The following is a 13,704-nucleotide window of genomic DNA, read 5'->3' on the forward strand; positions in this document are numbered from 1 at the left end:
TAGCCAGGATGGTCTCGATCTCCTGACCTTGTGATCCGCCCGTCTCGGCCTCCCAAAGTGCTGGGATTACAGGCTTGAGCCACAGCGCCCGGCCTGAACCATTCATTTTTGAGAAAGATGGCTGCGTGTGGTGGCTCAAGCCTGTAATCCCAGCACTTTGAGAGGCCAAGGTGGGCGCATGAGGTCAGGAGTTTGAGACCAGCCTGCCCAATATGGTGAAACCCCATCTCTACTAAAAACACAACGGTGGCACATGTCTGTAATCCTAGCTACTTGGAAGGCTGAGGCACAAGAATTGCTTGAACATGGGAAACAGGTTGCAGTGAGCCGAGATTGTACCACCACACTCCAGCCTGGGTGACAGAGCAAGATTCGGTCTCAAAAAAAAAAAAAAAGAGAGAAAGATAACAAATGAATAAGACATTATTACCCTTACTCTTTTATTCCACCGAAACGAGAACAAGCAGAAGGTGCAGAAAATAAGGTAATAAAACATTACTAAAAGCAAAATCTGCTCAGAATATGAGAACTTAAATTTCTATATGGCTTTCTAAGGGAAATATAACTGATAAAACTGGACCAAGGCTGTGACTCAAAGGACCTGGGTTTGCTAATTCTGGAAGCAACTGGTATTCCCTTATGGCTAACACTGTTGGCAAAAGTTTTTTAAAGGAGGGATACCTGGGAATTCCTTGGATATTATTTAACCAAAACCATAGCCCCCAAATCCAAAACTTTTTGAGTGCTCCCATGACTCTCATGCTCATTGCAGCATTTTGGATTTCTGATTTTCAGATTAGGGATGCTCAACTGGTAAGTATATATAATGCAAGTATTGCAAAATCCCCCCAAAATCTGAAATTCCAACACTATGGTCTCAAGAATTTTTAATAAAGGTTACTCAACCTGTACTTTGAAAGGACATAGTACGCCCCAGGAAATGCTAAACCATCAACCCCTTGCACTTTGAGTTCTTTATGCCTCGTGTTCCATTACTGGAACCTAAATTTGTGGGAGTTATTTATATCCTACTGCTCAAGGTCATCACCAGGGTCTGATTTTTCACACAAAAAAAGTTGCAACCTCCGGCATAAATGGGTTAATGAATATCTGACTTTTCTCAGAGAAAATAACAAGATGGTTTTAGTGAAGAAAAAGATGTTCTCAACTTTCACTTTAGTAAATCATAAATTTTTGTAATGTGGTGAAGATAAATAGCAAGGAGGAAAGGACAGATTGTCAACTCTTCCAAAACTGTTTTTGATGTTTCAAAAGACCCTGTGCCTAACTGTTCAGAACTCAAAAGAATGTACATAGAAAAGAGTTCAGTCAAAAGAAGAACAAAACCTATAAGCCCCAAACTTAAAACTCTTAGAAATCACTTTTAAAAACACACTAATTTTCCATTTTGTACAAGTCACTATAAAACAGGTCATTTATCAGGACACACTTCAATCCACAATAAAAATTTTACAATCTAAACTCTGAATCAAACATTTTATAGGTGTTTTCTAGGCTTCTACTCTAATTTGATCTACGGTTCCCAGAAAAAATGTACTCTGCTACAATTTAAACATGTCATGAGAGAATTTTGATTACTATTAAAACTAATACTTCTAGCCAATAATTTCAAGAGGGAATCAACATTAGAACCTGACTCTATTCCTGCTTTACATCCTAGTTGTAAAGGAGAAATAACAACAACAGGAGCTATCCTATTTCACAAGGCTGTTCCAAGGATCAAATGAGAGAGCAACTAAAGAGTTCCTAAGAAACTTAAACGTACTCAAAGAAGACATTATATAAGCATTGCTAAGCTGAATGAGACAGGATTTTTTTCTTTTCCATTAATGAAATTCTTTTATAACGGTAATTAGCCAGAATAGTTGTTTTAAGAAAAAGATCATTAGCTTATCAGTCTGATTTCTTCAGTCTGCCATTCATCTCTCCATGAACCCATGCTACCCTATAAACATTACCTTCACAGTGCCACAAACACAAGCTTCCTGTTCCTATTAGGCTTTTCCCTCAAACAGACCTTTACTTTCTTTTCAGGTAATGTTGGCCTTCATTTTCTGCCTACTTCAAAGTACAATTCAACCTCTCCATGATCTTTTCCAACTTAATAATATTTTTCATCATAAACTGGCAAAATAAATACTACACGAAAAGCTCTAAAAATAGCCGGGCCCAGGGGCTCACATCTGTAATCCCAGCATTTTGCTAGGCTGAGGCAGGTGGATCATGAGGTCAAGAGACGGAGAGCATCCTGGCCAACATGGTGAAACCCCGTCTCTACTAAAAATACAAAAATTAGCTGGGTGTGGTGGCATGCACCTGTAGTCCCAGCTACTAGGGAGGCTGAGGCAGGGGAATTGCTTGAACTTGGGAGGAACAGGTTGCAGTGAGCCGAGATCGGGCCACTACACTCTAGCCTGGGTGACAGAGCAAGACTCCAACTCAAAAAAAAAAAAAAGAAAGAAAAGAAAAAAGAAAAAAAGAAAAGTTCTACAAATAAAGTAATTTGTCTTACAGCTTAGCTATTAACACTCAGAGTAAAGTACAAAATCATACAGGATACTACTAACCAGATGACATACACACAAGAAAACTAATGGTATTCATTCATTTTTAAAAATGATGTTTAACATTTACTATGTTTAAAGCACTGTGTTGGAAGTGGGGATACAGTTGTGAATGTCAGAAACAGCTCCTAGCCTCGGGAGTATTATAGTGAATGTTACAGTTTAACTAATGTGCTTACAAAGATCATCTTCGACATTACTAAATTATCAACCTGTCATTCAAGAAAGTCAATCTTTTAAAAAGAGCATCATGAAAAACAATTTGTGATGATGTAATACATAATACAGTTGTCTTCTGTATTTGTGGGATTCCACATCTGGGGATTCAACCATCCTTGCATAGAAATATTTGGAGGAAAAAATTGAGTCTGTACTGAATGTGTACAGACTCTTTTTCCTGTCATGATTCCCTAAGCAATATAGTATAACAACTATTTACATAGCATTTACATGATACTAGATATTATAAGAAATCTAGAAATGAATAAGTACACAGGAAGATGTGCACAGGTTATATGAAAATACTATGACATTTTATAACAGAAACTTGAGCATCTTGGACTTTGGTATTTGCAGGTGGTCCTGGAACCAATTCCCCATGGATGCCAAAGGATGACTGTATACATTTTCTCCTTCCTAGTTATTTATTATATGCGGGGGGGGGAAACTTCTTGTTTCCCCAATTACTAAATGATTTCTCAATTTCAAATTAGTCCAAAGGAAAAATTAACTTTTCATACTAGTAAGAAAGTTAAATTATTGGTTCAAATTTGTTCAGGGATCTCTTTGCTTAAAGTAAAACTGACGTTACACTAGTGTGGTGTTAGACACTCATCAGCAAACACCTGTTAAACTGTCTAATTAAACGGCTCTGGACCCAGGGAAAATGCACGTTTCCATCACTTAAAACCTAAGAGAATTTTGTCTCAGTTTCTTGTCCTATACAATAAGGAATAACACTTAATGCTTATTAACTGCTTAACACAATGTGTGGCACACACTCAGTGTTAATCAGCAGTTAGCAATTATTAACTTATTATGACTAAAGCAGTGTAATTCCTAAATATTCATGGCATGAAGCCAAGCCTCTTCTGGATAAGGATACACTTTTTACTATTATCAATAAATGTTCTGCACTAAGTCTTAAAATGTTTATTAACATATATAAAACTAAAGAATATATCTCAAATAGTTTTCAATAATCTTATTCCATGATTATAGCTTTAACAAGACATATAACATCTTCAGAGTAATTTTGTTTGTTTGTTTGTTTGAGATGGAGTCTCGTTCTGTCTCCCAGGCTGGAGTGCAGTGGCCTGACCTTGGCTCACTGCAACCTCTGCCTTCCGGGTTCAAGTGATTCTCCTGCCTCAGCCTCCCTAGTAGCTGGGACTACAGGTGCATGCCACCATGCCCAGCTAATTTTTGTATTTTTAGTAGACATGGGGTTTCACCATGTTGGCCAGGATGGTCTCGATCACCTCAGGTGATCCGCCCGCCTCAGCCCCCCAAAATACTGGGATTACAGGTGTGAGTCACCACGCCCAGCCCCAGAGTAATTTTTAAACACAACGTTTTAAAAATTTCTTGGCAGATAAATTTCTTAGGTCATTTATTTTTGTGAACTAATACTTATAAGAATTTCCCCCTAAATTACTACGTTTACCTAATGGTAAGAGATCCAAATCCTTTTTTTCTGCCACAGGAGTAGCACAAACACTGCCCTCTGAAAGCAACCATCCTATGAGGAACACTATTCCTTATACCTAACATCTACCCAAATCTGTAACAGATAGGAAAATATTTTCAGGGATGTAAATCAATATCTTAATTTTATTAATTTGGAGATGTGTTTCAAATAAGCATTCAAAAGTAATTTCTGAAATTTAGAAATTCTCAGACTATGCTTCAAAACTACAGAAAATCGGTAAAGAGGTCTCCCCACAAAAGCAAATCTAGCTTTATCTTCTCAGTAAGGTAGTCATGTGATTAATTATGCCTCTTGCTAAAAATGAAGAGAAATTCAATTTTTTAAATTAAGTTTGTCTAAAGGTACTTTTTGTGACAAGGGGGCTTACTGCTAAGCCCTTCTAGTCTCCAAGGAAACATATAAATAAAAAGCATACATTCAAATATGCAATATATTTAAACCTTTTCTATGAACTTCTTTCTCACTGCAATTTATATATATTTTCCCCCTCTAAAATAGTGAGCCTCAACCAGAGGTAGTTTTGGTCCCCTGGACACATTTAACACATTAAACAATGTTTGGAGACATTTTTTATTCCCACGGTGGGAAGGGAGAGTGTGATGATGCTCTTGGCCTGTAGGGGGCAGGGACTGGGGATTCTGGTAAATATCCTGCAATCCACAGGGTAACACACGAAGACTTGTCGGATCCAAATTGTCAATAACGCTAAGACTGATAAATCCTGCTCTAGAACCATCCTTAATGCACCTATAGATTCCACTCATTTCTGAATACAAAGAAACTCCTGGCTATGTGATCTTGGGCATCTTATTTTATCTTTCAAAGCCTCAGTGTCACCAGCTTTAAAATGAAGACATTTTATAACTGTTGTTAAATGAGATAATAAATATTAACATAACTGGCACATAACAAATCACAGTTATAGTTATTATTTCTCACATCTGACCTTTACATATAATATTTTCTCTCTTGGAGTGCTCTTTTTTCTGTTTGTTTACTGAAGTTAGTACTCTGTATTCACAACTATTAAAACAATCTAAAATTTTGTATTTAAAAAATAAACATGAGCATTCTTCATTAAATTGTATCATTTTTCATACCATTTCCTACCTACCCTTGCCACCAACTAATAGAACAAATACAATCCATAATTTATCTTAGCTAAATTCTTGTTATTTCAACAATCAGAAATCTAAAACTAGAAGAAAGGTTTCAACATTTATTGAAAACTATTTATCTTAAATTCAAGATGCAATTTAAAAGATAAATGCTGACATTTCAGTTAATATTAACTGCTAAGGGTCTGTCTAAAAACATGCATTTTGAAGAAATTTTTAAAAATTGAAAATAATATTCATAACACAAATTGCAAGTTACAGAAATATCCCAATGGTATGAATAACAATGTATATCAACTCACTTGTCGTATAATAAAAAGAATGGTAAAATTATGAAGTATATTTGAAAACAAAATTAAATCATTTCGGATACCTCCTGAAATAAAACGTGACTGCTAGATTCCACAAACTTAAATCATTTATCACTGATATAAAAATGTCCCAGGATAGAGTAATTCAAGTAATACCTGTGTGAGAAGTCATTTAGAAAATGATGACTAAAATTGAAGTTTAGAGAAAGGGAGCTCAAAACAAAACAAAAAACAAAGGGTAAAAACACTCACACCCTAAATGTAAATTCTGCATTGGTTTTTTTAAAAATACTGTGCAGGTAAAACAAAAATAGGAAATAAATTCTAAGTGTTTTGTAAGTAATGAATGACCGACCAATAGACTGTTTAGCCTACATTTAATTAAGTAAAATCAAATTAGTGCCGAACATCTTTCCCAAAAACCAAATCATCTAAGATTTTAAGACATTTTTGTATTTTCCATTAGAAAATTTAAAAACTAAAAAATTTCACTTTAATTAAATGTCATTTAGTAATTCCAAGTAATTCCAAGTTTCCAACAACAGTTGAAAATATTTTGAGACAGAGGAAGGGAGGTGGTGGGAGTGAAGGAAAAAAATAATAGGCAAACCCCTACCTGAACCAACTGGAGATGAGCCAACACTGAGGCTCTGTAAACTTCCATTCCTGAGCAATGTAGGAGATTTCTGCAGACTAGAGCTTGTTATGCTTCCTGCAGCTGATGCTACAGATGATGTTGGTGAAGCAGAAGAAACTGAGAGATGAGAAACATTCTCTTGATTTTTGTTTCCTTTGGGTCTACCAGGTCCATGCTTACTTTGTTTATTTCCTTTCCTTTTCTTTTCCTTTACAGTTTCTTCTTCTATGCCAGAAGTTTGAGCCCGCTTATATCCTGCTGTAGGAAGGCTGGAATTACCCAAATCTCCAGGTGAATTTTCAAAGCTTTTAGGCTGTGAAATAACAGCTGAGGTTGAAGGGAGGCCAATTAAGGTACTAAAACTATTTACCCCCCCTTCCTGGCTTCCAGACTCTCCTTTATGTACATCTTTGGTTGTTGATGACTGTTGGGAGTGAGAGTAACTGTCATTACGCAGATCTGAGTCTGTAAAGCTCAGGAAATCCTGGGGAGACTGTACTGAACTTCCAGAAGATGATTTTACACTGCCTGGAGTTCCTGAAAAACTGCCTGTAGTTTAAAAAAAAAAAAAAGGCGGGGGAGGGGGGACAGAAAAATTGGATGCTAAAGTTTCCATAAGCAGCAGACATGATATAATCATCAAAGAGAAGAGAGAGTTAAAAAAATTAACTACAACACTTAGGACATCAGTATATTAAGACTTGAAAACTTATTACTGAAGTCAAATTTATCCCTAAAATTACCTTTAAAAATACGTGTCATTTTATAGATGGTATTAAATGTTTACTGTGGAATTGCAAGCTATTACTTAAATAATTATTAAGATATAAGATGTGTTTTACTTCACCTACCTTTTGCCACAGCAACATTCCGCAATTCTCCCCCTAACACCTCATGTATGCCTGAGGAAGGACTAAAGAACAGTAGTCTCCTTTCCACAGTCATGCAAGAAGACGTTAACAAGACTATAATCTGACTCTAAATGTATAGGGGAACTTCTTTTTTGAATATTGAAGGTATGACTGAAAATGTTCCCAATATACAATAAGAACCTAAAGACGTTTCCTAGGTTATGAGTTCTAAGTTTTAACTTTAAGACATACCAGTCATTGTTATTGTTCAGCTGAATCTACCACAATAGAAAATTTGACAAAATAATGATCATATGGAATCTAATCTATGCCTCACATTCTCCCAATCCAATTTTCATGCAACTTCATAAAGAAATCAGCCACCACTGCTTATTCTTTCTTTAAAGAACATCAGTACCCCACCATGCCATTCTAAAATATAAAAACCTTAGGGTGGGTACAATAGCTCATGCCTGTAATCCCAGCACTTTGGGAGGCCGAAGCAGGAGGATCATGAGGTCAGGAGTTCGAGACCAGCCTGACCAACATGATGAAACTCCGACTCTACTAAAAATACAAAAATTAGCCGGGCGTGGTGGCGCGGCCCTCTAATCCCAGCTACTCAGGAGGCTGAACCCGTCTCTACAGAAAATTTAAAAATGAGCTGGGCATGGTGACGCATGCTTGTGGTCCCACCTACTTGGGAGACAAAGGTGGAGGCAAAAGCTAACTGAAGGTCTGAAGCGGGAAGAATGCTTGAGCCCAGGAGGTCAACCTTGCAGTGAGCCATGAACACACGAGTGCCCTCCAGCCTGGGCAACAAAGCAAGGCCCTGTCTCAGAACGAACACACACACACACACACACACACACACACACACACACACACAACCTAGAAAACAGGGTGTTGTGTTAACCTGTTAAACCTCAAACTTCGTAACAAATGCATTATTAATCAACTTATTTACTGAGACCTATGTAAACCCCCTAAAAATTGTCCAGTATTTATCTACTAAAAAATGTAAACCTTAATTGTATTTATTTATTTAGTGGGTTTTGTTTGTTTTTGTTTTTTGTTTGTTTGCTTTTTGAGGCAGGTTCTTGTTCTGTTGCCTAGGCTGGAGTGCAGTGGCACAATCACAGCTCACTGTAGCTTCAACCTCCCTGGGTCAAGCAATCCTCGCACTTCAGCCTCCTGAGGAGCAGGGACCACAGGTGCACATCACCACACCTGGCTAATTTTGTTTGCCTGTCCAAGGAGACAGGGTCTCACTCTGTCACCCAGGCTGGAGTGCAGTAGTGCAATCTCAGCTCACTGCAGCCTCAACCTCCTGGGCTCAAGCAATCTTTCCACCTCAGCCTCTGAAGTAGCTGTGACTACAGGCATGTGCCACCACGCCCGGTTAATTTTGTATTTTTTAGAGAGACAGGGTTTTGCCATGTTGCCTAGGCTGGTCTCCAACTCCTAAGCTCAGATGATCCACCTGACTGAGCCTCAGAAAATGCTGGGATTACAGGCATGAGCCACTGGGCCCAGTCCACACACAGCTGATTTTTAAATTTTTTATAGAGATGGGGTCTTACCATGTTGCCCAAGCTGGCCTCAAGAGTTCGGCCCGCCTCAGCATCCCAAACTGCTAGGCTTATAGATGTGAGCCACCATGCCTGGTCAACCTTAATTGTTTTTAACATTTAGGAAATATAAATAAAAAACACTTATAGAAAAGATGCCAGGAACAGTGGCTCAAGCCTGTAATCCCAGCACTTTGGGAGGCCAAGGCGGGAGGATCACCTGAGGTCAGAAGTTCGAGACCAGCCTGGCCAACATGATGAAATCCCATCTCTACTAAAATACAAATATTGACCAGGTATGGTGGCATACACCTGTAATCCCAGCTACTCAAGAGGCTGAGGCACAAGAATCACTGGAACCCGAGAGGCGTAGGTTGCAGTAAGCCGAGATTGCGCCACTGCATTCCAGCCCGGGCAACAGAGCAAGATTCCATCTCAAACAAAAAGAAGGGCTGTTCTAGAGAACTCAAAGCAAAGCTCCAGCTTTTATTATTTTTCTCCCCAATTTTAAGCATTATTCCATGTCTAGTTAAACATTAAAATTACAATTCAACTCTGGAAACACAAATCATATTATAAAAGGAATGAAAAAGTATCAGAAAAATTTAATAGGAAACACCATCTTTAAAGTAATCTTACTATAGCAACTAAACATATAATAATCTAGAACATCCATTTTTTAAAAATTCTTTTACAAAGCATAACTATTATTAACCATCTTAAAGACAAGTATTTTACTAAAACATCACTAATACCTTGAGGAAAAGGGCTAGCTGCTGACACAGTTGTTCCTGGATTTCTTCCACCACCAGGCTTTCTTCCCCTTTGACCTGAGCTGTGAGCTGAAGATTTCTTCCCTTTGCCCTCTGACCCTCTAGTCTCTGAAACATCTTTTCCACTAGAGGTGTGTGCAGAGACTTCCTGGAAATTTGCATTTGTAAATCGTGCAGTAGTATCTTCCAAGCGCTTCAATGATCCAGATATAGAGTTGTTGCTAGTGCTTGTATAAGTCTAACATTTTGATTCAAAAAGGGAAGGAAAAAGAGTTGATTACATTTTAGTCACAGAAAACAATAGGTGACATTAATAATAAGAACTTGCAGAATAAACACAAAGTTTCTGTTCTAAAAATAAGTCAGTACACCTAGGAAAACCATCGAAAAACAATTTAAGTCTATTATAATTACTTAAAAAAAAAAAAAAAGAAGGCCGGGCGTGGTGGCTCAAGCCTGTAATCCCAGCACTTTGGGAGGCCGAGACGGGTGGATCACCAGGTCAGGAGATCGAGACCATCCTGGCTAACACCGTGAAACCCCATCTCTACTAAAAAATACAAAAAACTAGCCGGGCGAGGTGGCGGGCGCCTGTAGTCCCAGCTACTCGGGAGGCTGAGGCAGGAGAATAGGCGGAGCTTGCAGTGAGCTGAGATCCGGCCACTGCACTCCAGCCTGGGCGACAGAGCGAGACTCTGTCTCAGAGAAAAAAAAAAAAGAAGAAGAAAGAAAAAGCATAGATAAAGATGGCTGTTTCAGGATCAAATTGCAACAACTAGTAAAAGTATGTATTAGTTATATTTATGAAGTGACACACAGTAATAATGAAGATAAGCATTTGTCAAGCAACATCATTTTTTTTTTTAACAATGTCTACACTTCTTAGACATGAAATTAAAATAAGCTTTAGTGTTCAACACAGGAAGGTGACAATAAGGGACTAACGTGCTACAAATCCATTAGAGGACCATATCCATAAATTTATAAGGCTAGCAGAGGACAGAGCGAAACTTTTTTAAAGAATTCAGGTGAGGGTCCCTTTGCAAAAAAACAGAAAGATTTGAACCAGAAATCATTTTTCCAGTTGTTATGTTGAGGAAAAAGTTATATATCGCAAAGGTAAGATTTTATAACTATCCCTAAAAGTGGCTCTCAATTATTCCCTTGATCTGCATTTGTTAAGGAAAAAGGATGAAGATCTGTATTAACAGTTTCCAGTTTCAGCAATCATTTTTATTACAAGGTATACCCAAATAATGGCGAATACATGAAAGTGTATTATACCAGATGCACATTAATCACCATGTTTTGAAATCAAAGGTTTATAAAGTCCACTAGGGCAAAGGTTTTAATGTCGCCATTAAGTTCACTAAAGTATCTGAGGCATGGACAGCATAAAGTTCGCGAAGTGCTTGCAACATAATCGGCACTAAATTTTTGTTGGATAAGTGAATACTTTTTTATTGTATGTATCTAAAATCTCTGCTATAAAAATGAAAAAATTTGAAAATATGCAAAAGTGAATTTTCCCACATACAGTCACCACTCAACACAAACAATCAGATGAATATGAAAAACGAGAACCTGACAATAAAATCAAGTTTCAAAATGGCTGGCATTTTTAGCAAAAACAATTTCAAAAAGAGGAATAAGAGAAGAAATTAAGTGTTTGGAAAACCAAACCTTTCTTGCGGCTTTTCTATCAACCTGTTGCCCTCCCCAGCCCCTATTATCTCAGTGCCAATAATGGATATTCATCATTAAATAGAAGAAATATTTCATAAAAACAAAGGACTCCACTATTCTAACAAACTACAATCCACAAACAAGAACAAATGTTTCAAAGTAAGTTTAAAAGGAAAAAAAATCCCACTCTACAAACCAATCATATTTAAGCTGATGAAACTTCATGGCTTACTTTAGAAATATGAACCTTTTCCATGCTGGGCAGGTCAATTTGGAAACTACCCCACCTCATTTTTCAAATACTTTTTCCAATTACTTGAGTTGATCCTGAGGTTCTCCATTCCTCTCACATCTGATCCTTGCATGACCTAGTGAAGTTTAAAAGTCATCTAAGAAAACACAGTGGTGTTCTTCACTCATGTATTTTTGTTCATGTATCAAATAAAGAATGGAGAGAAAATTGGGTAGAGTACTACAATAAAAATACACTATTCACTTCCACATGACAATCTACATTAGAGATGGTCATTTTTCCCACTTATTAACAGAGAATCCTTGCTCAAACCCTCAAGTATAAATCTATCCATAAAAACCCATGAAAACATGACATTTGGAAGAAACAATATTACAAAGAAAGCAATGAATAAGGCAATCAAATTTCAGTGACAAAAAATCATATTAAAACCATAACTGAACATTTTTAAAATGTCCAAACCTACATTTCAGAACATAATCAGACTTAATATGAAAAAAATGAATTTTAGCTTTAGATGTTAACAATTTTTAAATTATACATAATGACACTAACTAAGGCAATGCAGAGTTCATTCAAAGAGAAACCTCTATTTTAATTCCATGTTTAAAAGTGATTTTAAAAGTACTTATTCCATAATGTGCTGTTGGGACAATATGGCACTAGGGAACTCCATTATAAACATACAACAATCAACTCAAAATCGAGGAAAAGACAGGTAAAAGGAGACCAGAGGGAGGTGGGAGATGGCTGAAAGACACACTATGAGTAAGCCCAAGACTAAATTCACAAAATCTTGTTTCCTCACTTTTGTATTCTTAATGTCTATCATAGTATGAACATCTCACTGCTCTGAGTGTAATTCTTGTACATAATAATATTTATTTTTTCATGCAAATTGGACCACAAAATGCAAACTACTTCATTTGGTGCTATACTGAAAAAATATAAGTTCTTTTGTAGTTGTTGTTCTTTTCTACTGGAGATAAAACTGGATATCTGGCTGTATTGAGAGTCTCTGAAGTGCTGCATAAATACTTTGTTCTACACTGTGATTTATAGGCAACTTAATCTTTTCAAAGGCTAATTCAGAATACATGTAATTTTTATTTCATGGCCAACTATTAGTCCAAAGATAAGCTGCAACACCAATATACCTACACAATACCATTAAGTGGGAACAAAAATTATTTACTTCAAACAAAAATTTAAAACTAGATCCAAAATTAAATAACGACTCTATAACAAGTAACCAAAGAAAAAGCAGCTATGATTATTTACAAAAGGTATGGTTGCCTCAGATTAGTCTACAAGGCTCTGTCATCTACACTGGTGACAAGAAGTGCTATGCCTTCAACCATTAGAAAACATAATGTGCTGGTTAAAATTTTAAAATAAAATTATGTACTATTCAAGTGTCCCATAAAAAACTACAAACTTTGTACCAAGCCGATCTTGAGACTACAACATGTAAAGTACCCAACATAAATCACCAAAAGAATGATTAAAAAAAAAAAAAAAAAAAGAAAAGTGAGCTGTAGAACAACTTTAAGTAGCCTAATTTACATGCTACCAGACTACTCAAAAAGAATGGGGGGATCAAAACAAACGACAAAAAGTCCCCACAAAACTGAAGAAATAATAGTAGGAAAAATTATAAAATTGATGAGAAAAAAAAACCTCACAGTTTAAGAACCTCAAGTAACCCCAAGAAAAATAAATATGAAGAAAAGTAAATGAACTCAGTTCATTATCAAATCGTTTATCATTAAAAACCAATGATAAAGAGGAAATGTTACAAGAAACCAGGCTTTTCTTTTCTTTTTTTAAAGGATGTCTTACATGCCAAAAACAAAGATAAGAATGAAAGCAAAATCTTCCCTAAAAACATTCAATCTAGAAAACAGGTGAGTACTAAAAGAAAAAACTGTCAACTTAGAATTCCATGGGCAACTATTATAAAATATCTTTCTAAAACAAATACAAAATAAAGGCTTTTTTGGATATAAAAGCTGAAAGAACTAATCACTAGCAGACCAACACTACAATAAATACTAAAAGAACTATTTCAGGTAAATAATAAATGAAATGTGAATATACCAAAAAGAATGAAGAGCGGCCGGGCGCGGTGGCTCAAGCCTGTAATCCCAGCACTTTGGGAGGCCGAGACGGGTGGATCACGAGGTCAGGAGATCGAGACCATCCTGG

At 36.7% G+C, this 13,704-nt stretch overlaps 1 protein-coding gene across 1 annotated transcript in view; it reads right to left on the bottom strand.

Moving 5' to 3' along the window:
• The window catches only part of MLLT10 (myeloid/lymphoid or mixed-lineage leukemia (trithorax homolog, Drosophila); translocated to, 10), a 229,455-nt gene that overhangs the window by 66,504 nt on the left and 149,247 nt on the right, over window positions 1-13,704 (bottom strand). The window contains exons 10-11 of the mRNA XM_011963857.1: window positions 9,540-9,795; window positions 6,342-6,911 (exon numbers count right to left, since the gene is read on the bottom strand). Coding sequence (XP_011819247.1) covers window positions 6,342-6,911; window positions 9,540-9,795 — 826 coding nt within the window. The remainder of the gene's footprint in view (window positions 1-6,341; window positions 6,912-9,539; window positions 9,796-13,704) is intronic.

The sequence above is a fragment of the Colobus angolensis genome, unplaced genomic scaffold (assembly GCF_000951035.1).
Source record: "Colobus angolensis palliatus isolate OR3802 unplaced genomic scaffold, Cang.pa_1.0 Scaffold63, whole genome shotgun sequence".
NCBI classification, from domain to species: domain Eukaryota; kingdom Metazoa; phylum Chordata; class Mammalia; order Primates; family Cercopithecidae; genus Colobus; species Colobus angolensis.